Source organism: Nansenia antarctica, assembly GCF_963989245.1.
Source record: "Nansenia antarctica genome assembly, chromosome: 14".
In the NCBI taxonomy this organism is placed as follows: Eukaryota; Metazoa; Chordata; class Actinopteri; order Argentiniformes; family Microstomatidae; genus Nansenia; species Nansenia antarctica.
In genome coordinates, this window is record NC_137684.1 from 11,164,170 (window position 1) to 11,186,589 (window position 22,420).

At 43.6% G+C, this 22,420-nt stretch overlaps 2 protein-coding genes across 2 annotated transcripts in view; one reads left to right on the forward strand and one right to left on the reverse strand.

Moving 5' to 3' along the window:
• Positions 1-1,470: 1,470 nt before the first annotated feature.
• LOC308169834 (NACHT, LRR and PYD domains-containing protein 1b allele 3-like) lies at positions 1,471-14,710 on the forward strand. The gene is made up of 14 exons (XM_080544576.1): positions 1,471-1,529; positions 2,148-2,168; positions 2,527-2,598; positions 3,023-3,355; positions 3,710-3,730; positions 4,382-4,447; positions 4,681-4,727; positions 5,037-5,080; positions 5,178-5,392; positions 5,872-6,119; positions 6,600-6,722; positions 9,499-9,646; positions 11,117-11,152; positions 11,339-14,710. Exons 3-14 carry the CDS (start codon positions 2,562-2,564, stop codon positions 11,632-11,634), a joined length of 1,614 nt encoding a protein of 537 aa, XP_080400702.1. The 5' UTR covers positions 1,471-1,529; positions 2,148-2,168; positions 2,527-2,561; the 3' UTR covers positions 11,635-14,710.
• A 2,193-nt stretch (positions 14,711-16,903) lies between these two features.
• Positions 16,904-22,420, reverse strand: part of tmprss4a (transmembrane serine protease 4a) — a 10,032-nt gene continuing 4,515 nt past the window's right edge. Inside the window, exons 7-12 of the mRNA XM_080545384.1 lie at positions 22,287-22,420; positions 20,244-20,410; positions 19,803-19,898; positions 19,075-19,217; positions 18,633-18,782; positions 16,904-17,782 (exon numbers count right to left, since the gene is read on the reverse strand). The exon at positions 22,287-22,420 is cut by the window's right edge and continues 29 nt beyond it. Of these exons, the coding sequence (XP_080401510.1) occupies positions 17,771-17,782; positions 18,633-18,782; positions 19,075-19,217; positions 19,803-19,898; positions 20,244-20,410; positions 22,287-22,420 (702 nt within the window). The 3' untranslated portion in view covers positions 16,904-17,770. The remainder of the gene's footprint in view (positions 17,783-18,632; positions 18,783-19,074; positions 19,218-19,802; positions 19,899-20,243; positions 20,411-22,286) is intronic.

Below are 22,420 nucleotides of genomic sequence, written 5' to 3' on the forward strand. Positions count from 1 at the left end.
GCTTATCCTGATGTGATTTTGAAAATGTAAGGATACTGGGTGGTAGAACGCACATATCTAGGAAAAGTCATGAAAGGAGGGTCCTGAAACTTGATAGAGTGCAAAGATATAACATCCCTGTTTACTCACAGGGACTCACAAATGACCCCTCATGGCTGTTGTAGTGTTAACTATTTCCGAGTCCAAACCAGAAATTCTCCGCACCAGAGTACCTCTGAACTACAGCGGTAGAATGACAGTTCAATCGTTTTTTAGACTCAGATCTATTCATTCAACAAGGGACACAGCACTTTCCCGTTTTCTCCATATTGTCAGGGTATTTGAGCCTCGGAAAAGCGCTATATAAATATAATTAATTATTATTATTATTTCTCCATTTCGAAGACAGCGCCTCAGCCAACGTTGGACCCGGAAACACGTCACGACTTAACAAGCGGATAGTAGATTATGGTGTCCTGTGTGTTTGTCTAATGTGTGTGTTTTAGTTGATGTGTGTGTGAGAGACAGGATGTATTTCCATGTGTGTCTTGTTTGGGTATCCACAGCAGGCCTATATACAGTATGTGTGTGTGTGTGTGTGTGTGTGTGTGTGTGTGTGTGTGTGTGTGTGTGTACTGTACAATACATGCATGTAGGCCTGTAACAATTCCACATTTTGCTGTACAATTAATTGTCTCAGAAATAATTGCGATTAACAATATAATTGTTTCACTGTTATGTGACCCAGATAATGTACTAACACAGCAACCTTAAACCATGCCTCTTTATTATCATAAAACGTATTTTTTGAACATAACATTTAACATGTTTCCTCATCAATAAGAAAGGGACTGTGTGTCATTTAGCTGTGTAGTTATGTGTTTTTAGCAAGTTCATGTTCTGTCAGCATGTTGTGATGTGCTCATTTATACAGTACGGTACCTGTACTGTATAAATGACAATAAAGACCATTAATTCATTAATTCATTCATGTTGTGATGTGCTTAACATGCAGAGCAGCTGTCTAACGCCATGTTCTTTGTTGTTAGCCCGTTAGCTAGCTAGCGTGTTGGAGCACAGTCAAGTTTGCCATTAGACAATTATTTCATCATTGTTACAGGCCCTACATGCAAGGTACACTTGTCAATGGTCTGCCTGTATGGACGTGAGATGTTGAAAGTGTTGAAAATGTTTCCCTTCACCAACAGATGAGTTTAAACTCACAACCACTGGCTACCATATGTTTCCTGATGAAGGTGAAGATGTCACCCTCCCCTGTCTCCTCTCCCCTGAGACCAGTGCTGTTGCCATGACAATCAAGTGGTGTAAGGGGGTGAACTGTATTTACCAGTATGAGAACGGCCAGGTGTCAAATTTGTACTCCATGCCGGGCGCGCCTGGCAGAGTGAGTCTGAACACCCAGGAGCTGGAGAGAGGCAACGTGTCCCTGAGGCTGAGAGACTACCAGCATTATGATGGAGGAGGGTACGTCTGTCTGGTCACCCATGGAGGACAGACGGCGACGGCTTGTGTGAGGTTAGGGTACGGATGTAAGTGTTGTACAGCTACAGTACATGACTATAAACACATGAACATGAACAATGACCAGCAGAGGGGCGGCTGTGGCGCAGGAGGTAGAGCTGCTGTCTAATAATCGCAAGGTTGGCAGATCGGCAGTTCGAGCCCCGGCTGGCCACATGTCGAAGTGTCCTTGGGCAAGACACTGAACCCCAAATTGCTCCCAGTGAGCGAGCCGGCGCTAGCTTGCCGCCATTGGTGTATGAACGGGTGAATGAGAGGCCATTGTAAAGCGCTTTGGATAAAGGCGATAGATAAGTCAGTCTATATAAGTGCAGTCCATTTACCATTATTTACCAGTGTTCTTTGTACAACACAGTTCTACTTTCACATGTAGGGAGTCAGGTAGAGGTATTCTGAGTCAGAACTGTGTTATAAACATTCCATCACTGTCTATGCTGATCTTGTTGTCTTCATTAGAAACCTTTTAACACATGTCAAGTATGATACCTAGTGCATTGTGTTTGGGTGTACTTTAATAAGGAAACAGCTACTAGCCTGCTGATGGCAGTCCTGCTCGCTGTATCATCATTATCAATATATGTCTTACAGTTTAACCTGATTTACATGTTCAATTGTATTATTCACAGTATCTGGTGGTGCTTCAGTTGGTGAGTGTGAAATGATTTGTTCCACTATAAATGATTTGTTCCACTATAAACTACAAAATGTTTTTAAAATAATACTCCCAATTGTAGTTCAGAATTAAATCTCTGTAAAAGTGACATCCTATCAAATGACATCCTGAGGGGAATCACACATCAATCTGATTAATATGAATTGTTTGTTTGAATTGTGATTAGAAGTAGAACCAACCTCCATATCATATATGAGAGGGGATGGAATTAGTGGAGACATTAAAATCACCTGTACTGACTTGTGTTAATAGTCTAGTACACAGGACTCACCTCTGTGTTAATGTTAATAGTCTAGTACACAGGACTCACCTCTCTGTTCTCCTACATACAGAAGTTAAACCTGGAGGGTGGTACGATGAAGAGAATATGGAGGAGCTGAAGAGAGGATCAGGTGGCCGTTTTAGTAAGTGTGAGAGAGTCTGGAGGAGAATTATAGAATGTATGTTTTCAGGAGAGAAACTAGTCAGGATAAATGAATGCATCAAATATTCAATAAATCAGTTTGGAATGCTTTAGTGTGAGCTCTGCTACTGAGGATCACCTTTGACCTCCTCCAGCATTGTAGTACTATAGTAGATTATGGTGTCCTGTGTGTTTGTCTAATGTGTGTGTTTTAGTTGATGTGTGTGTGAGAGACAGGATGTATTTCCATGTGTGTCTTGTTTGGGTATCCACAGCAGGCCTATATGTGTCTATACGAGCTGTGTGTGTGTGTGTGTGTGTGTGTGTGTGTGTGTGTGTGTGTGTGTGTGTGTGTGTGTGTGTGTGGTCTGCCTGTATGGACGTGAGATGTTGAAAGTGTTGAACATTTTTCCCTTCACCAACAGATGAGTTTCAACTCCCATACACTCAAAATCAGGTGTCTGCTGCTGAAGGTGAATATGTCACCCTCCCATGTCACCTCTCCCCTAAGATCAGTGCTGTTGCCATGACGATCATGTGGCTGAAGAACCGCCAGTGTATTTACCTGTATGAGAACGGCCAGGTGACAGAGGGGAGGGGCTGGGAGGGCCGAGTGAGCCTGATCACCCAGGAGCTGGAGAGAGGCAACGTGTCCCTGAGGCTGAGAGACCACAGGTGGCCAGATGGAGGAAGATACATCTGTTGGGTCACCCATGGAGGACAGAAGGAGGTGGCTGCTGTGGAGTTAATGACCAGACGTAAGTGTTGTACAGCTGCAGTACATGACTATAAACACATGAACATGAACAATGACCAGCAGTGTTCTTTGTACAACACAGTTCTACTTTCACATGTAGGGAGTCAGGTAGAGGTCAGAACTGAGTCAGAACTGTGTTATAAACATTCCATCACTGTCTATGCTGATCTTGTTGTCTTCATTAGAAACCGTTTAACACATGTCAAGTATGATACCTAGTGCATTGTGTTTGGGTGTACTTTAATAAGGAAACAGCTACTAGCCTGCTGATGGCAGTCCTGCTCGCTGTGTCATCATTATCAATATATGTCTTACAGTTTAACCTGATTTACATGTTCAATTATATTATTCACAGGTCGTGGTGGTGGTTCAGCTGGTGAGTGTGAAATGATTTGTTCCACTATAAACTACATTTTTTATTTTTTTTATTTTCTTTATTTTTTTTCTTCAGATTTTATCCCTTTTTCACCCAATTTGGTATCCAATTGAACCCAACCTAGCATCCAATTATCCCCTGCCTATTGCGTAGGATCCGCCGCACGACCCCGTGGCCGGCAGCCCCAGAGGAGATCGCCAGGCAGACTAGCTGACTGGCTCCTCGAGCCCAGCACCGTTATTCCGGCACCCCGGGGGCGCTGTTGCGCGACGGATCCTTGTCCGGAAATAGTCCTATACCGCCCTCTGGAGCGGCCGCTCAATATGCCGCTCCCTGTGTGCCTCGGCCATATCCGGATCTGGCGAGACCGGGATTCGATCCCAGTCCCCGGTGGGCAGCTTGCACTAGTGGCTAGTGCTTAGACCGCTACGCCACCGCGGGGCACGTACTAAAAAATGTTTTTAAAAGAAATACTCCCAAGTAGTGTCAAATTAAATCTCTGCAAAAGTGACATCCTATCAGATGACATCCTGAGGGGAATCACACATCAATCTGATTAATATGAATTGTTTGTTTGAATTGGGACTCACCTCTGTGTTAATGTTAATAGTCTAGTACACAGGACTCACATCTCTGTTATCCTACATGCAGGGTGGTTAGGTGAAGAGACTCTGGAGGAGCTGAAGCTGAAGCGGAGAGAATCAGCTGGTCTGCTTGGTAAGTGTGAGAGAGTCTGCAGGAGAATTATAGAATGGATGGTTTCAGGAGAGACACTTTAGTCAGGATAAATTAATGCATCAAATATTCCATAAATCAGTTTATTCAACTCAATTAACTGTTGATTGTCAGATGAACTGAATGTAAACCGCTGCTGAGTGTGGTGTGTCTAAAGTGGAGTAGTTATTGTGGGGAGCATGGGGTACTTATAGAAAGTATTGTTGTTGTTGAAGGTATTGTTCCAGAGGCACACAGATCTACATCTACACCAGAGGAACATGTGAGTAGGTCATCGGCTGATCATTTGTGATCATTTTGTGACACCAACCATGTTTAATTAATCACCTCTTTTGAAGAAGAATCTCAATATTGACAGTTTTAGCATTACAGATCAAGTGTTTTGAAAGTTCACAACACAATCAAAGTTTTCTCTCTTGACTTTTTCTTAAGTGGGCTAACACAGCAATCTGTCTGGATTCAGCTTTATTTTAAAATTCATTTTATTTTATTTTAAAAGTTAAGCCTGGTTAAATGTAGGGTTCATAATAAAAAAGCACCAACCTAATTAAATGTTCTTTCTGCGTCCCAGACTCCAACTACTGTGATACCTGAATGTACAGAAACTTCATACAGGTGACCATTTATTGCTGATAACATTATTATTATGCCACGGTTTCTACACCCTGCGCTACGTTACCATGGTAAGTGTGATGTGTCCTGTGGCCCCCAGGCTCCAGTGCTCCCATGCAGGTCTGTTCCAGTGCAGTCTGACAGGTCTGGTGTTTGTGATGGAGGGCGAGGGGGAGGTGCTGTACAGGATGGTCCAGTGGGACGAGGGTCTGCTGCCCCCTACAGGCCGGTATCCTGCAGGACCGCTGTTCAGCATCGACTGCCCTCAGAGGCGTATCCGTCAGCTACACCTCCCACACTGTGAGCTTCTCTCTGGTGAGCTACACACCACTCAACTGGCATCAAGATGTTCATGACGTTGCTAGGCGACGGGAGATGCAGCGCTCAACTTTACTTTAGTTTTCTCATGTTTTCCTTTCTTATTACACCATTTTGTATTTCCATTTGATACAGTTAATGTCCAAACATGTTGAGCAGAAGTTACTCAGCTTCACAAACTTCTGTCTCTTACTTAAATTACTTTTAACTCAATGTAATACTAGTCCTCTGATACCATATCTTTGGTTGACACATATCAACATGGTTGGCTTTTTTTAGATCAATGACCCCGACTGCATGTTGTTTGTGATATATAGCATTTGTGATTTCCTCAATTGGTTCTATTATTGCCAATGATGTAGACAGACATATATGGATAGAATAGACAGACATAGATGGATAGAATAGACAGACATAGATGGATAGAATAGACAGACAACACACTGTGGGATGAATGAAAACGTTCTATTTTGCAGGAGGTGGTCGTGGGTCTCTGTCTGTGGCCCACGTTACTGGTGACAGTGTGGAGGTGGTGCCACCACTGAGGGTGACAGACACGCATGTGGTGGTGAACATCACAGACCTCTCCTTATGGGGCCTTGTGAGATGGTTAACATACCTCTTCACCACTAGGGGGCAGGTGCTGCCATTCCTCCAATCACTGGGCCCTCAGCGGTCAGTTCTAAGTCTGATTATACTGCCATCCAATGTTCCACTTGATGAGGTAAAGTCCAAATCCACCAAGTTAGAAATACTGGATCTGCTACTATTCTTCTTTCTTAATGTTTTAAGATTAACGTTGAATTGTGGCTTGTAATGGATAAAGGTGTTTGATAATGCAAACAGGGGATAAGATGTTGATGGACAGATGAAGTAAGTAGAGCAGCTGGTTGGATTATTATCTGGCTGTAATACCTGCCTAGGCAGCTAGGCTGAAACTGGAGATGTGGGAGCACAAACATTATTGTTCTCAGTCTGTGTGTTCACTGCACCGAGTACCCACATTGTAATCTCTCAGGGGAGGCTGGTGGAGGTAGAAATCGGAGGACGGGCTCATTGTAATACATGGAATGGAATCAGTGCCTGGAATGAGGAATGGTATCAAATGCACGTGCATTTACTGCATTACAATGAGTCCGTCCTCCAATCTCTACCTCCACCAGCCTCCACCAGCCTCCCCTTTCACGGTGCTATTGTGTTGCAGGTGAAGAAGAAACAGAGAGGGGGTACCTACATACAGGTTTGCCCCAACTGCACCCTCTCTCCAGGGGAAACATGCAGTCTCTTCTGCTGTGATCCGGAAAAGAGACCTAGGATACAACCAAAGGTAGTGTTGGGTAGAGCGACCCGTAGGCGGCTCTAGGTGTCTATTAGAACGACAGTTGTCTTGTTTTTAAATAAAGATGGGGCCAGGGCATACATGTAGCAGCTCAGTGGCCTTGCGGTTAGAGTGTCCGTCCTGAGATTGGGAGGTTGTGAGTTCGATCCCCGGCCGAGTCGTACCAAAGACTATAAAACTGGTACCCGATGCCTGCCTGCTTGGCACTCAGCATTAAAGGTTGAATTGGGGGTAAGACCCTGCGACATACCAGTGTCATGTCCAGGGGGGGTACTTGTGCCTCACGCTACGGAAACAGGAGATCTCCTGCCCTATGGGCCTTTGACACAGTGTCTCACTCCATCCTCCATCAAAGGCTGCGCCAACTGGTGTTGAGGGCACCGCCCTGGACTGGCTCACCTCACCAACAGACAACAGTTCATCTCCCTCTCCGGTCACACCTCCACCTCCTCCTCTGTCACACAGGGGGTCCCCCAAGGCTCAGTCCTCGGCCCCCTGCTCTTCTTCTGCTACATACTCCCCCTCGGTCACATCGTCCGCCAATTCAACCTGGACTTCCACTGTTACACTGACGACACCCAGATCTACATCAGCACAAAATCCACCCAGAACCCACCCCTCAGCCACATTGAAAACTGTATATCTGCAATAAAAATGTGGTTAACCCACAACTTCCTCAAACTCAACAGTGACAAGACAGAAGTCATCCTCATCGGCACCAAATCCACACTCAATTAAACCAGACACATCACATCACCATTGAGGGCACTACCATCACCCCCTCCCCCCCCGGCTCGCAGCTGTTGTGGATTTAATTGATTCTTAGTAGATTGAGTAGAACTTATGAAGCACAAAGAGCTTAAATCAATTGACTCAAAAGAGGCCTTTTATTAAGCAAAGTCACATGAGCGCAGAGAGAAAATAGCAGTAAAAAAAGCTCCTTCCTGTCAGAGGGGCAAGCATTGTATAGCAGTTTCCTGCCTGATGAAGTCACTACTCTTGCTTGACCAATCATAATCATCTGCGCCACAGTTCTTGGCACATCTCTTACAGGAAGGGAAGGCCTTCCTTTAGTGTTAGATTCCCCAGAATGTAGAGAGACTTCAATTCTCAGTATAAAATGATATAAAACTACAACACAACCTTGGCTTCATCCTGGACCCCATCCTCTCATTTGATCCCCACGTCAGCTCCATCGTCAAGACCTCCTACTTCCACCTCTGAAACATTGCCAAAATTAGACACTGCCTCTCCCCCCCGCTGCTGAATCCCTCATCCACGCCTTCATCTCCTCCCGCCTTGACTACTGCAACTCCCTACTCACCGGCATCACCTCCCGCTCCCTCCATAGACTCCAGATGGTCCAAAACTCAGCCGCCCGCTCTCAAACACCCGCTCCCGTGACCACATCACTCCTGTCCTCCACTCTCTCCACTGGCTCCCCATCAAACAACGTATCCAATTCAAAGTACTCCTCCTCACATACAAAGCCCTCCATAGCCTGGCCCCCCCTTACCTGACTGACCTCCTTCTCCCCCACCGCCCTACCCTTCGGAGACCGTGCCTTTTCACGAGCTGCACCCTGACTCTGGAACTCTCTCCCTCAACCACACATAGGGCTTTCACACCGGCTGTTCCGAACGCCGGTTCGCGTTCGCGTGCCGAAACCTCCGAACGTTGGCGCTGTCTGGCGAACGAGCCCGCGTTCATACCAGTGTGTCATTCGCCAGACAGCGCCAACGTTCGGAGGTTTCGGCACGCGAACGCGAACCGGCGTTCGGAACTGCCGGTGTGTAAGCCCTATCAGAGACTCACCCTCACTCTCCACTTTTAAGTCCCACCTCAAAACCTACCTGTTCTCCCATACATACAATGCCCCCCCTGGACATTGCTGTGTTAATTGTTCCCTGTGCCTGTTCGTTAACTCTGTGTTCTATGTGCTCATGTTATCTGTTGCTTGTTGTTTCTGTGTTTTCTGTTTTTCCCATATTGTCATTAATTATTATTATTATTATTATTATTATTAGGTTCGAGAACCATCGATTCTCAAGGCTACTTACTTACTCACAGCTGGTGGTTTGAAATGGTTTGTGTCTTCTGAATAGAGAGACAAAAGATACCATTAAAAATAACAGCAGTGATAATAATACACCTGAAGAGATAGTTCACCCAAAATCATAATTTCTTCTGCGATCATCTGCGATGTGCCTATCCTGAGTGTTAGCATAGCTTCAACTAGTGGATTTATATGGATTCTCAATCCACCTCCACCTCCACACACGCTTGGTCAGTACGACCCAGTAAGGGTGATCCACTGCCAGTGTAAACTCTGATTGAACACCAAGACAGAGCCAATGCCAGCCACATAGTATCTATACAGTTAGGGTTAAAACCCATAGTATCTACAGGGTTAGGGTTACAACTCTTCTATGTAAACCAGCTCTTTTCCCTTCTTGTTTTTAGTTTTCTTTCCTAGCACCAGGGGAGCCCCCCCTCCCAATTTTCATTCATTCATTCAACTCCACAGCTTACCCTGTTAGGTGACGCAGGCAGATTCTGTTGAGGTTTTACCTCATACTTAAACACACCTACCTTCAGTTAATTTAGTTTAATCTTATTTCTATAATGGTATTTCTATACAATATACAATATAATCTATAGTATCATTATCACGTAAAGTCTGTGAATGCATTTGTCTTGTTTCTATTTCAATTCTCAAGTGATTTGGTCAGAATCAGCGAGCTATTACACCTTTGGGTTTCAGGAATCGATGCTTTACTTGGACTACGGTCCAAACTACCACCCCACCTTTCAGGTGTTCCTGAACAAAGACACAGAGGATGTGGACCTGAGGCTGGTGGAGAGACAGGGTGATGGACGTGAGATGTGGGTGGGGCATGTCCCACTAACAGGTAAAACCTTAGAGATAAGGCCGTAACGTACCCAACACAAACATGTTTGGAGACGTCATAAACATCAGACAGTTTGGTCTTAGCGGTACGGCGCCAGACTGTTATGTGCATCACTCCCTATTCCACAGTAGACTGAAGATCTCCATCTCTTCAGGCTACATCTTAACTGTCCCTCCTAAAGACCTCCATCTCTTCAGGCTACATCTTAACTGTCCCTCCTGAAGATCTGCATCTCTTCAGGCTACATCTTAACTGTCCCTCCTAAAGACCTCCATCTCTTCAGGCTACACCTTAACTGTCCCTCCTAAAGACCTCCATCTCTTCAGGCTACATCTTAACTGTCCCTCCTAAAGACCTCCATCTCTTCAGGCTACACTTTAACTGTCCCTCCTAAAGACCTCCATCTCTTCAGGCTACACCTTAACTGTCCCTCTTGAAGACCTCCATCTCTTCAGGCTACATCTTAACTGTCCCTCCTAAAGACCTCCATCTCTTCAGGCTACATCTTAACTGTCCCTCCTAAAGACCTCCATCTCTTCAGGCTACACCTTAACTGTCCCTCCTGAAGACCTCCATCTCTTCAGGCTACACCTTAACTGTCCCTCCTAAAGACCTCCATCTCTTCAGGCTACATCTTAACTGTCCCTCCTGAAGATCTCCATCTCTTCAGGCTACATCTTAACTGTCCCTCCTAAAGACCTCCATCTCTTCAGGCTACACCTTAACTGTCCCTCCTAAAGACCTCCATCTCTTCAGGCTACATCTTAACTGTCCCTCCTAAAGACCTCCATCTCTTCAGGCTACACTTTAACTGTCCCTCCTAAAGACCTCCATCTCTTCAGGCTACACCTTAACTGTCCCTCTTGAAGACCTCCATCTCTTCAGGCTACATCTTAACTGTCCCTCCTAAAGACCTCCATCTCTTCAGGCTACATCTTAACTGTCCCTCCTAAAGACCTCCATCTCTTCAGGCTACACCTTAACTGTCCCTCCTGAAGACCTCCATCTCTTCAGGCTACACCTTAACTGTCCCTCCTAAAGACCTCCATCTCTTCAGGCTACATCTTAACTGTCCCTCCTAAAGACCTCCATCTCTTCAGGCTACATCTTCACTGTCCCTCCTAAAGACCTCCATCTCTTCAGGCTACATCTTAACTGTCCCTCCTAAAGACCTCCATCTCTTCAGGCTACATCTTAACTGTCCCTCCTAAAGACCTCCATCTCTTCAGGCTACACCTTAACTGTCCCTTTTTTACTGCACACCCCTGCTCTGACGCAAGGGCTTTAGTAACCAACATTTCAGCAGCAAGCCGCCTTCCTCATGAAAACCTTCCACCTTCCTATGAAAGCGGCATAGGTTTCTGGGGCCTCACCTGGACGAACAAGGGTGTTTTTCTTTGGTTTTTGAGTCATAAGTCATAAGGCTTATTCGTTATGTTGTAATTTATAATCTTTGTTTGTTGTTTTCAGCTGAGTACAGTGACACTGCCACTGACCATTTACAAGGTAAATAAAAACTGTCTTTGTATTTATTTACTTTATAAAATTAAATTGTATTAATGAAGTTAATTAAATATGTTTTCTCTAGCACTTTGTAACTTCATTTGGAAAAGTTCTATACAATAATAAAGTTTAATAAATACTTCTACAATTCTATAACTAAATGTATGTATTGTTATTTCATGGCCTCAGGTCCCATTGCTACCTTAGCCTTACACTTTGTGGACTCCCACCGGGCCGCCCTGATCGAGAGAGTGGGGCAGGTCTCCCCCATCCTGGACCAGCTCCTTGTGAAGGGAGTCATCAATGCAGAGCAGTATAGTGAAGTGATGGCTGAACGTACCAACCAGGATAAGATGAGGGCGCTTTTCAATGGTCCACTAAAGTCAGGCGGCACCGAAGCCAAAGCTATTTTCCTTGCCATCCTGGAGGAGAAGGAGCCATACATGATCAGAGACCTGAAAGACACACCCTCTACCTCTGGGTAGCTGGCAGTGCCTCTCTCTCTTTCTCTCCCTCTCTCTCTCTCTTTCTCTCCCTCTCTTTCTCTCTCTAATTGGCAGGAGTGGAGTCAGGGACCTTCGGGCAAAGGGACTTTCGGGCACTGCCCTTAATTGGTTTAGATCCTACCTACAGAACAGAAGCTAATTGTGACAGGGCATGATTATAAAGTCTGCAAGTAGGGCAAAATCATTTTTCTATTTTTTCCAGATTATGAAAGGGTAGATTGTAAGCTTTAAAATGATGTGTCATACATTGAAATCTGAAACAAGTTGAAGAAGTCATGGATATTTGAATGTTGATACCCTCCAAATGACCATTTTGAGAAAACCAGGCTCAAAGTCTTCACAGAGTTTTTTCACAGAGGTAATGGGTGGGAACAATAGCTGGTTAACTCCACCCTAATCACTCCCTCAAGACAACCACACCCTCAAGACAACCACTTCCCCATTACACTACCTGTCATTACCTACCTGTCATCTGTCAGTGGGGTTGTCAGCTAACCCTCAGGAAACAAAATTGCAGAGCTGACATGTTTAAATTGTTAAATAATAATAATAATAATAACAATAATTCAAGATTCATGATTTTTTATTGCCATGTGTGCCAAAAGTTTATTACATCCCATTACAAGTACAAGAGAGTAAAATTCATGGCAATGGAAAAAATTAGGAAAGATACAATTGAGCAATACAATAATAGAATGGTACAAAATAATAATGTTGTGTCCGTGTGTATGCATTTATCATTATAGTCCATAAAGCATCTAGTGGGACTTCGGTGTAGTTCCTTCCCATCCCATCTGGGCATCAAAGCTGTAATAAAAAAAGAAGTCATTCTGTAACACACATTTCAGGTCAGAGGTGTGGACACTTCTCTAGTGTAGGTTTTCCATAGACTCAGTGTACTGTACTTGTACTGTAAGAAGTAGGCTAGTGAAATCATTTCAATCCACAGTATTATTCTACAGCAAATCTACATATCAATGAATTAATTATTATTTTTGATTCCACACAACATTACCGTTCATTACAAAAACATTTACTTTTTCTATAATCTATTATATCTCTAACAAAGCTAGCTAGCTAACAAGCTAACACTTGTTTGGATAGCTGGTACACACAAACACTAAAATGATGCATGAAACATACTGTACATACATACTGAAACATACTGTATCTTGCATGTTTAGTAGGTCTGCAACAAATGTTCATTAATTCATTATGTTTTATCTTTGACAACCTATTTCTTCCTCCCACCATCTCCTATTAGTTTTGTAGAGGGGTGGCATAATTGTGGTGAGCAGTTTCAGTGGTTTGATAACTGATGCTAACAAAGGCGCTATCTACCTTACTCACAAAACAACAAATAACTGTTTGGCTAAGTACACACAAAATCCTAGTAAACAACACATGTAACTCACTAAAACTTACCCAAGAACACAGCAGAAGGTCTGTCTGCAGGGCTGTCCCATGAATAGAACTGATGTGGAGATCAATGTCTGAAATTCGTCATTCTTCGTCATCGTCAGATTCGGAGTTCCCGTTATGTATAGTCCAATATGAAGGAGTTCATTAATTGCCCACTGCCTGCTTATGAAATTCTGTTGATAGCATTAGCGAGAGCGTCAGCATCCATCTTGTAAACTTGTCAACAAACAGGTCCACACGCACATGGCTACTTACATACAGCTGGGGCGGGTGTGGCTACACTCACTGCCACACTAATACCCCCCACCCGACTTTGCTAACTAAATGTAGGTATTTAGTGAATGTAAAACTATTGGTTATTATATCGACTGGGTTCTTCATCGCTTCATTTGTCTTGCTATGCCAAAAACTGGAAAACAACATTTTTCACAACAAGACTTGTTTGGCTCGATTGCAAGGTTTCACAATTGCCGACATGAGGACCTTTTAATGAAACAGCGTCACCTATGTCTCCATTGGCAACTTTGTGTCTGACCAAATTAAAATGACATGTGGGGTTCCCCAGGGGTCAATCCTTGGCCCCCTTCTATTCAATCTCTACATGCTTCCATTGGCATTGGTGTCTTGAAAAGTATTAAAAGTTGCTAAATCAATTTTGGGAAAATCAAGACCTTTAATAAGTATTACAATTCTTTTCACGATTTTATGAGGTCTTACATTTTGTAGGTATTTTTCTGAATTAGACACTGTCCAAAGAGTTTGAGTCCTAAAAACGTTTAGTAAAAGTTTGTGAATTGATTAGTTTTATTAAAAAACAAAGATGAACGGGAAACGTTAACGTAATGCATAACCCTGAGGTTACGTCACATGACGCCCTTAGAGCGAAAGGCGAAGGAGAAGGCTGGACAGCCGGACAGGCTCAGCGTGGAAAACGTATGTCTTTGAATTATTTTGGTAGAAAACACGACATGGCAGGGTTCGACATTAACGGTGACCTCTTATCGTGGCCTCTTGCGATACAATTATCGATTCACATCGCCAAATATTGATTTACTGTAGGCCTATATGCCGGTATGTTTTTCTGACAGTTCGCTTTGCATTATGATTTAATATTATCAGTAGGTATAGCATAATGATACTGCTGGCTGCACTGTAGAACTGCACTCTTTTCTAAATAGGACAGACATCAGTCTTCACATAGATACTATCTACAGTATAGTCCAGCTTTAAACACTTTATCTCCAGCTTTCGGGGCAGTTCGGCCTTTTGGCACTTTATTTTGTATGAATGATGGCAGTCACACATGGACATGTGGCAGTCAGTGTATGTTAGAGACACTAAGCTAAGAGATGTAGGCTAAGCCTAATTTATTGTTTGTTTCATTGTTCACAACCAGCAACAACAAAGTGAATGAATAAAAAACATAATTCCTGTTTTTTGCCTTTATAATTGTATTTTTTCTTCAGTTAATACAGATATTGTGATGTATCGTTGATGAATTGTCTTACTATGTATCGATTATCGCATTATCGTGATACCATCGGTATCAGGGGCAAAATATCGTAAGGTTATTGTATCATGAGTTACCATGTGATTCCCACCCCTAATGTGAACTGTGACTGGGCGTTAAACATGTGGCTCACCTGTACAGAGAGGCACAGAGGGTGTAACTGGCCCTGTCTGAATACTCTGAAATAGCACTTATCATTTCACTGGTCTGAAATGACTACTGATTGATAGGTTCAGTTTCTGCCATATTGCTTGTACCTGTCCATGCTACAAATAAGATAATAGTTGGAACCAATTGTAATCTACAATTAAATATAATGATTGATGTAATATACTGTAGCTAATTCCTTTTTTTCCCCCCAAGAAACTCATGTTCTGTATTGTTTTACACACAATCAATGGCAATGGATTTTAGTTAGAAGTATGTTGTGAGAGAAATCTATGTGCCACACAGCCGGCAACGGTACCCCCTAGGCAGGGCAAGTAGAAAGTTAGATGGGGCAAGTAGATTTCCCTGCATGGGAAAGTGTACATTTGCAGAGTCTTGGTTGGATGTGCCGGACATTAAACCATGGCTGCAACCAGTCGCTGATAACATCAGGGAGGCGTATTGTATATGTAATAAGAAGATAAGTGTTGCATCGATGGGGATCAACGGGTTTAAGTCTCACATGCATGGCGCTAGCCACAAGGCCGCTGTTGGTCACCGAGAGCGGTGAGGTCTTGAAAAATATTGACACGGTTTTTAAAAAGTCTTTAAAAGGTATTGAAATTAACATAAGATTCCTGCATATACCCTGTTATATAACCAGTCATTTCTCTACTAAAACATGTCATCAGTAAGTGATCTCATATGCTAGACTATCTCCATAATAAATGTTCCTTTCCCATATACATATATATGAAACCTAAAATCATTAATTGCGGCAGTATTGCACTTTTTCTACATCTTATTTTTCGTCTTCATAAAGATCAATAAGTAGGAGCGCTGCTCTGTCACTTTCCAGTCTAGTATCTTCTTTAGTTCCAGTCTAGTATCTTCTTTAGTTCCAGTCTAGTATCTTCTTTAGTTCCAGTCTAGTATCTTCTTTAGTTCCAGTCTAGTATCTTCTTTAGTTCCAGTCTAGTATCTTCTTTAGGTCCAGTCTAGTATCTTCTTTAGTTCCAATCTAGTATCTTCTTTAGTTCCAGTCTAGTATCTTCTTTAGTTCCAGTCTAGTATCTTCTTTAGTTCCAGTCTAGTATCTTCTTTAGGTCCAGTCTATTATCTTCTTTAGTTCCAGTCTAGTATCTTCTTTAGTTCCAGTCTAGTATCTTCTTTAGTTCCAGTCTAGTATCTTCTTTAGTTCCAGTCTAGTATCTTCTTTAGTTCCAGTCTAGTATCTTCTTTAGTTCCAGTCTAGGATCTTCTTTAGTTCCAGTCTAGGATCTTCTTTAGTTCCAGTCTAGTATCTTCTTTAGTTCCAGTCTAGTATCTTCTTTAGTTCCAGTCTAGTATCTTCTTTAGTTCCAGTCTACTATCTTCTTTAGTTCCAGTCTAGTATCTTCTTTAGTTCCAGTCTAGTATCTTCTTTTTGACAGTCGGCTCTTCTGGGCTCCTTCTGCCTGCGAGCACGCGCCCAAATTGAGAATTTCCAAACCGGACTTGTGTGAACATTGATGACACAAGCCTGATTCTCATTCGAGGATCACTTGAGGCTTGAATCCTAATCGACAGTTGCCTGAACAAGGCTTTTCTTTTAATCACGAATATACTAATACCCCCCAGGCTTGTACTCTGCGATGACAATACATTTGAATCTAATCTAATCTAATTGTGAGAAAAGTGTCTGAACTTATGTTTCCGAACACAGACATGACAAAAGTGATGTGATAACTGGTAACTGGAGCTGTCTGTTGGGATTTTGTTACCGCCTATTGGAAATTCTATGAAACAGCTAAATGAAGCTTAACAGTAACCCTGCTACGGAGGAGGCTAGTTCAGCGGTATAAATTACCTTGGTTACGGAGCAGGGAATCCTTTAAGCCACAGTCATGGAACAGAACTCTCACTTAAATTAACAACATTTACCAACATAAGCCTGGATTTTCCTTCAGCGACGTTGATGGAATACCCCCCTGGGTGCTTTCAATTAGTTTAAGCGTTTGCTTGCTTCTGCCTGCATTTTAATCCATCATTTTGGGAACTATTCCATTGGTTCCACTGTGCCAGGCAAACTCAATCAAGCACAGCTCGATTTCAAATACTGTTTGAACCTAGGTCTACCACTGAATAAAATAGCCTTGCATTTGTCAACGATTTATTGCACATTTTATTTACAGGTACAGAAAGTATAAATCATATGAACAACAAATTAATGTACAAAAACATAGATTACAAACACTAAAACAACCAAACACATCAATATACAAGAAAGGCTATCTATCTACAACTTCCTTTGGACAACACACAATCAGAGCTTGAGAAGGTCACTTCGGTGAAAGTAATCATTGATTCTTCTGATCGCACACTGAAAACCAGATGGCACATATCAAATTGGGACTGGATTCAGTAGAGGTGAATATGGCTTGAATCCCTCCTTCCAACCTCTGTTCAAGAATTCCTAAACTCCAACGTTGTGAATTAGCTTCCTATTCATCGTCAGTAATGCTGACAGTAATGGCGAACACACGCATTAAGTCGACACCTGTACAAAGTGACATGGTCACAATACGAAAGCACGATATTTCAGTCAACGGTCTGAAACATCAATAAGGAATGGCACAAACGCAGTCAAGTAAGATACTGTACAGTATATTGCTCATTCCTCACAGCCTTATTAAAAACAAAGACAACAAGAAGGGCACTTTTGTGAGGGCTGAGGCTCCTAGTGCTGTGACAGATACATCTGACCACATGAGTGGCAGTGACGCCCTGAGATACGCCATAGACCCTGATGGGCACCTGAAACAAACACCTGAAATAGAAATAATGGGATGTGTGTGTGTCTCTCTGTCTGTCTGTGTGTGTGTGTGTGTGCGTGTGACGTACACGTGTTAATCTATCTGTTTTTCGTCGTCAACAGTACTTTGAAGAGGACGACTCTTCCGTTCTCCTAATAGTGCTCGATGTCGAACCACCCGCCTAGATGTTCACGTTCTCTCCAGCGTCAGACAGGGTCATGTGACAGGGTCATGTGGGACTTTAGAGGTTTTCCTGAAAGGATAAACACAAAGAACACACGGTCAAAAAGAATACTGCAAAGTGGAAGTAAACAGCATATAGCAAGAAGGGTAACACTTCCCATGAGGCACACACACACATATAATGCTGTGGGGAGCATGCAGCATCTGGCCTGTAGAGGGAGCTAGAGGACCTGTGGCGGACGGAGCGTGGGTGGTGGGATAACTGGACACCGGATGGTGTTCTGTAGCGCCCTCTACAGGCCAGACACCACAAATGCATTATACAGTAACTTGTTATAGCAGGCCAGCCACTCAGAGGATACGTGTGGCTTCTTACAACAGTATTTGTCCCAGCTAAGCGTGTGCTGCGCAACCAGGCAATGCCAACCAGCAGAGGACGACAATAACAAGGTGGTAGGATGAGGGAAGGATTAAAACCAAGACAAAAGAGATTTTTGTTCGCTAACTTAAATATACACATTTGTTGTTGTTGTTGTTGTTGTTTCTGCAAATCACCCGCAGGTCTGATTGGACCGCCTGCTCTAAGTAAAGCGTAGCCTCAGGTGTTTTATTGAAGAAGTATCGTTGTCCCTACTATTCTGCGTAACACACCTCCGTGACCGTGTGCTGCCATATGTCTTCACGTGTATTGTTCTGAAGATATGCTATTCTAGAGACACTGCTACACATCCCAGTGGATATGGATATATATACAAGTAATATATTCACCATCTATACACCTATGTTCTCACACCTCTTTTGAAGGTCTGGAGGATTTTACAATAGCCAATATGGCTCGGATTGAACCTGGACATCACAATTTCATTAGTGTAAATATTCAAATATACATATATTCAATAATCATATTCTGCGTAACCCACCTCCATGACCGTGTGCTGCCAGTTGAGCATCTCGTCCACGTTGCAGTACACCCCGGGCCGCCCCTCTCTGCCACACCCGATGCCCCAGCTCACCACCCCGACCAGGTGCCAGCGGCCAGACAGGTAGACCAGAGGACCGCCACTGTCCCCCTGAACAGACGAGGGACAACAATAACCTCATTAAAATCATAACACAGTATGGGGGGAGGGCGGGGGGGAAACTAAAAGTCAATTTGTGTTCCGTGATGATTACCCCCTCAAACGTCAGTGGAAACACAATATCGGATGACGGACGCAGATCGAATGTAGTCTTGGATTTGATATCACATTTTCGATGGATGATCTCCAGAGAGTGTGTGTGTGTGTGTGTGTGTGTGCGCGTGTGTGCGTGTGTGTATGCGTGTGTGCGTGTGTGTGCGTGTGTGTGCCTAGGGTTATCTACCTGACACGCGTCCACTCCACCCTCTAGGTAGCCGGCGCAAATCATCCTTGAAGTAACGGACGCCCCGTAGACGGCCGGGCTGGAGCACTTGGCTCTGTCTATGAGCGGGAGGTGGGCCTTCTGCAGGCTGGGGGACACTTTACCTGAGGGGACAGGAAACACAGGGAGAGGGATTATATTCAATATAATGTGAGAGAAGATGAGAAGGTTTAGGTTTGAGAGAAAGAGAGAGAAACAGATGTAGACATAACTGGCAGACAGACAGCTAAACAGACAGCATGATAGACACAGTGTGTGTGTGTGTGTGTGTGTGTGTGTGTGTGTGTGGTGGTTCCTCACCCTGCTCTTCTAGGTGTGTGTGTGTGTGAGTGTGTGTGTGAGTGTGAGTGTGAGTGTGTGTGAGTGTGAGTGTGAGTGTGAGTGTGAGTGTGAGTGTGAGTGTGAGTGTGAGTGTGAGTGTGAGTGTGTGTGAGTGTGAGTGTGAGTGTGAGTGTGAGTGTGAGTGTGAGTGTGTGTGTGTGTGTGTGTGTGTGTGTGTGAGTGTGTGTGTGAGTGTGTGTGTGTGTGTGTGTGTGTGTGTGAGTGTGTGTGTGTGTGAGTGTGTGTGTGTGTGTGGTGGTTCTCACCATGCTCTTCTAGGTGTGTGTGTGTGTGTGTGTGTGTGTGTGTGTGTGGTGTGTGTGTGTGTGTGTGAGTGTGAGTGTGTGTGTGTGTGTGGTGGTTCTCACCATGCTCTTCCATGTATCCCCAGCCGGTCACGACCATAGAGGCGTCGGCCTTGAGGCCCAGGTCCTTGGGGGGCAGACAGGCGGGCCGGCGCACCTCTGGTGGAAACATATGCAGGTAGTAGTAGTCACACAGGGGTCACACAGAGGTCACACAGAGGTCACACAGAGGTCACACAGAGGTCACACAGGGGTCACACAGGGGTCGCAATCGTAGTCACAATAGTAGTCATAATTTCCTTATAGTTAAGTGTCATCCTCAAGTGTTTTTTGTACTTTCTTCTCAGTTTTCTAATCAGGTAAATGCAATACAACTAAATATAGGAGACGTGTTGAGTGGTATTGAAGAATTGGAAACAATACACTAGAGGATGGGTTAAGAATAAGTCATCGTGGGGGGGAACTGTAGCTTGTCTCGTGAGGCTTGTTGGTGGAGGTTTTTACCTCCGACAGTGACTGGGCTGGTCAGCCTCATCATGGCCATGTCGTAGTCGTTGCGTGCTGCGTTGTAGTCGCCGTGCAGGATGATCCTGTCCACGTACGAGCCCCCCAGGGTGCCCATATAGGTCCTCCCAGAGACCACCCGCCAGCGGCTCAGCTCCTTCTTAATACTGCAGATCGGGAGGGGGGGGTGGGGGGGGGGATGAGTCACATTCGGTAAATAATCAGTCCCACACTCTCCATGAGGGCCTCATCCAGCTGCCTCCGAGTCTGAACATGTTTATTGTTTTAAAGGTGTTAAACATCTCCCTCTACAGATGGGACATGTTCAATGCGAGTATATAGCTGTCGTTTCAGGAACGTTATGCTAATTAAAATACCGTCGATATTCTACATATGTGTCACAATATGATGTAAACAGACACCTCTCGGAAAAGAGAGATACGTCAAATTCGTCTTCAAAGTATTTCTGACATAAAACTCAGATTTTCATTTTTTTAGCTAACATTCAACTCGAAGATGTGAAGTACCCACTCGTTATTTTTCCGAACAGTTTTACGTTCATTAAATAAGTGTAATCTAGCAACAAAATAGGCTTGTTTGTCATGCTTGTAGCTCAAAGAACACGAGCATCACACTTGGGTGTGATTGGCTGTTGAGCTCTCGGGGGAGGGACAAAGGAAGCCGTGTTTGTTTTGAGAATTCGTGTCTGCTTAGAATGAACACTGTTTAGAATGAACACTGTTTAGAATGAACACTGTTTAAAATGAACACTGTTTAGAATGAACACTGTTTAGCTCATCAATTGTTCAGTAATGACTGAAGGCACAAAGAAAGTCCCCAAGAAATGAAACTTTACTAGGACAACATACAGATTTCACGGGATCAACACATGTAAGTAGCCTACAGTCCTTTGTTTGTTTGTTGGGCTAGCCACGTTAGCTAGCGAACATTAGCTAGTACGTTCTGTGTCGTCGTATTGCCTTTTAAAGACTTTCTAAAACAATTGCATAGTTAGTAGCACATTATGCTGTTCTTATAAGTTGTGTTGTTGCTACTGTGTACAGTTAGTTAACTGTTTGTCTTTTGTTACATGGGTTGGGCTAGCCGTGTTAGCTAGCTAGCATTAGCTAGTAAGTTGTGTGGTATTGCGTAATTCACGTGTATTGTTCTGAAGATATGCTGTTCTAGAGACACTGTTACACATCCCAGTGGATATAGATATATAAGTAATATATACAACATCTATACACCTATGTTCTCACACCTCTTTTGGAGGTCTGGAGGATTTTACAATAGCCAATGTGTCTTGGATTGAACTTGGACGTCACAATTTCATTGGATGTTACATTCCCAGAATCCTCCCAGACATGGGTGTATATGACTGCTTGTTGTTGCTTGTTGTTATGTGTATCGTCTTGACTCTTTTATTCCCCCCTATTTTGCAGAGTTGTTGCTAGATGCTAGCATGCTAACATTGACGAAAATGGAGGGAAACCTGAAGGAAGAACTTATTTCTGTTTTTGCCAGAAGTGTGCTCTACACACAAGCGAGGCATTTAGGTTGGGGTTTGACGTGTGGGTCAGGCATCACTTGTTTCAAATGGGTTTCCACCACCGGTTGTAGCTGCAATTTCACCAGGATTTCCGACCTAGGGAAAGCCTGGTCTCAGCAAGGTGAAGACCCTAGCGGTAGAGTAGACGGGCGCGTACTCGGAATGTACTTCAGAAATGGTTTAAACTTAGCATGTTCATTCCACTCTCTGACTTTAAACTGTGTGTTACAGAGACTTTGAATGATACATGCAAATGTGCTTAGGTCATCTTTTTATAGCCGTGTCTGCTCACTGTTTCTGTTGCTTGTTTGTTGTTATTTTCTGTTGTATATTGTATGTTTTTATACTGTATGTGGTGTCCTTTTGAATTAAGTGCTGCTTTTCTTGGCTCATTTGAAAAAGAGGCTACCGTCTCAATATGACTAACCTGGTTAAATAAAGGATTAATAATAATAATAATAATAATAATAATAATAATAACAACAACTCACCCGGAGAAGCAGTGGGCGGCGGTGACCACCCAGCGTGGTGACACCAGGGTCCCTCCACAGGTGTGCTGTCCGTTCTGCTGCAGGCTCACCTGCCACGGCCAGTCCTCGATGACCGCATCTGTGCCCCCCACAAT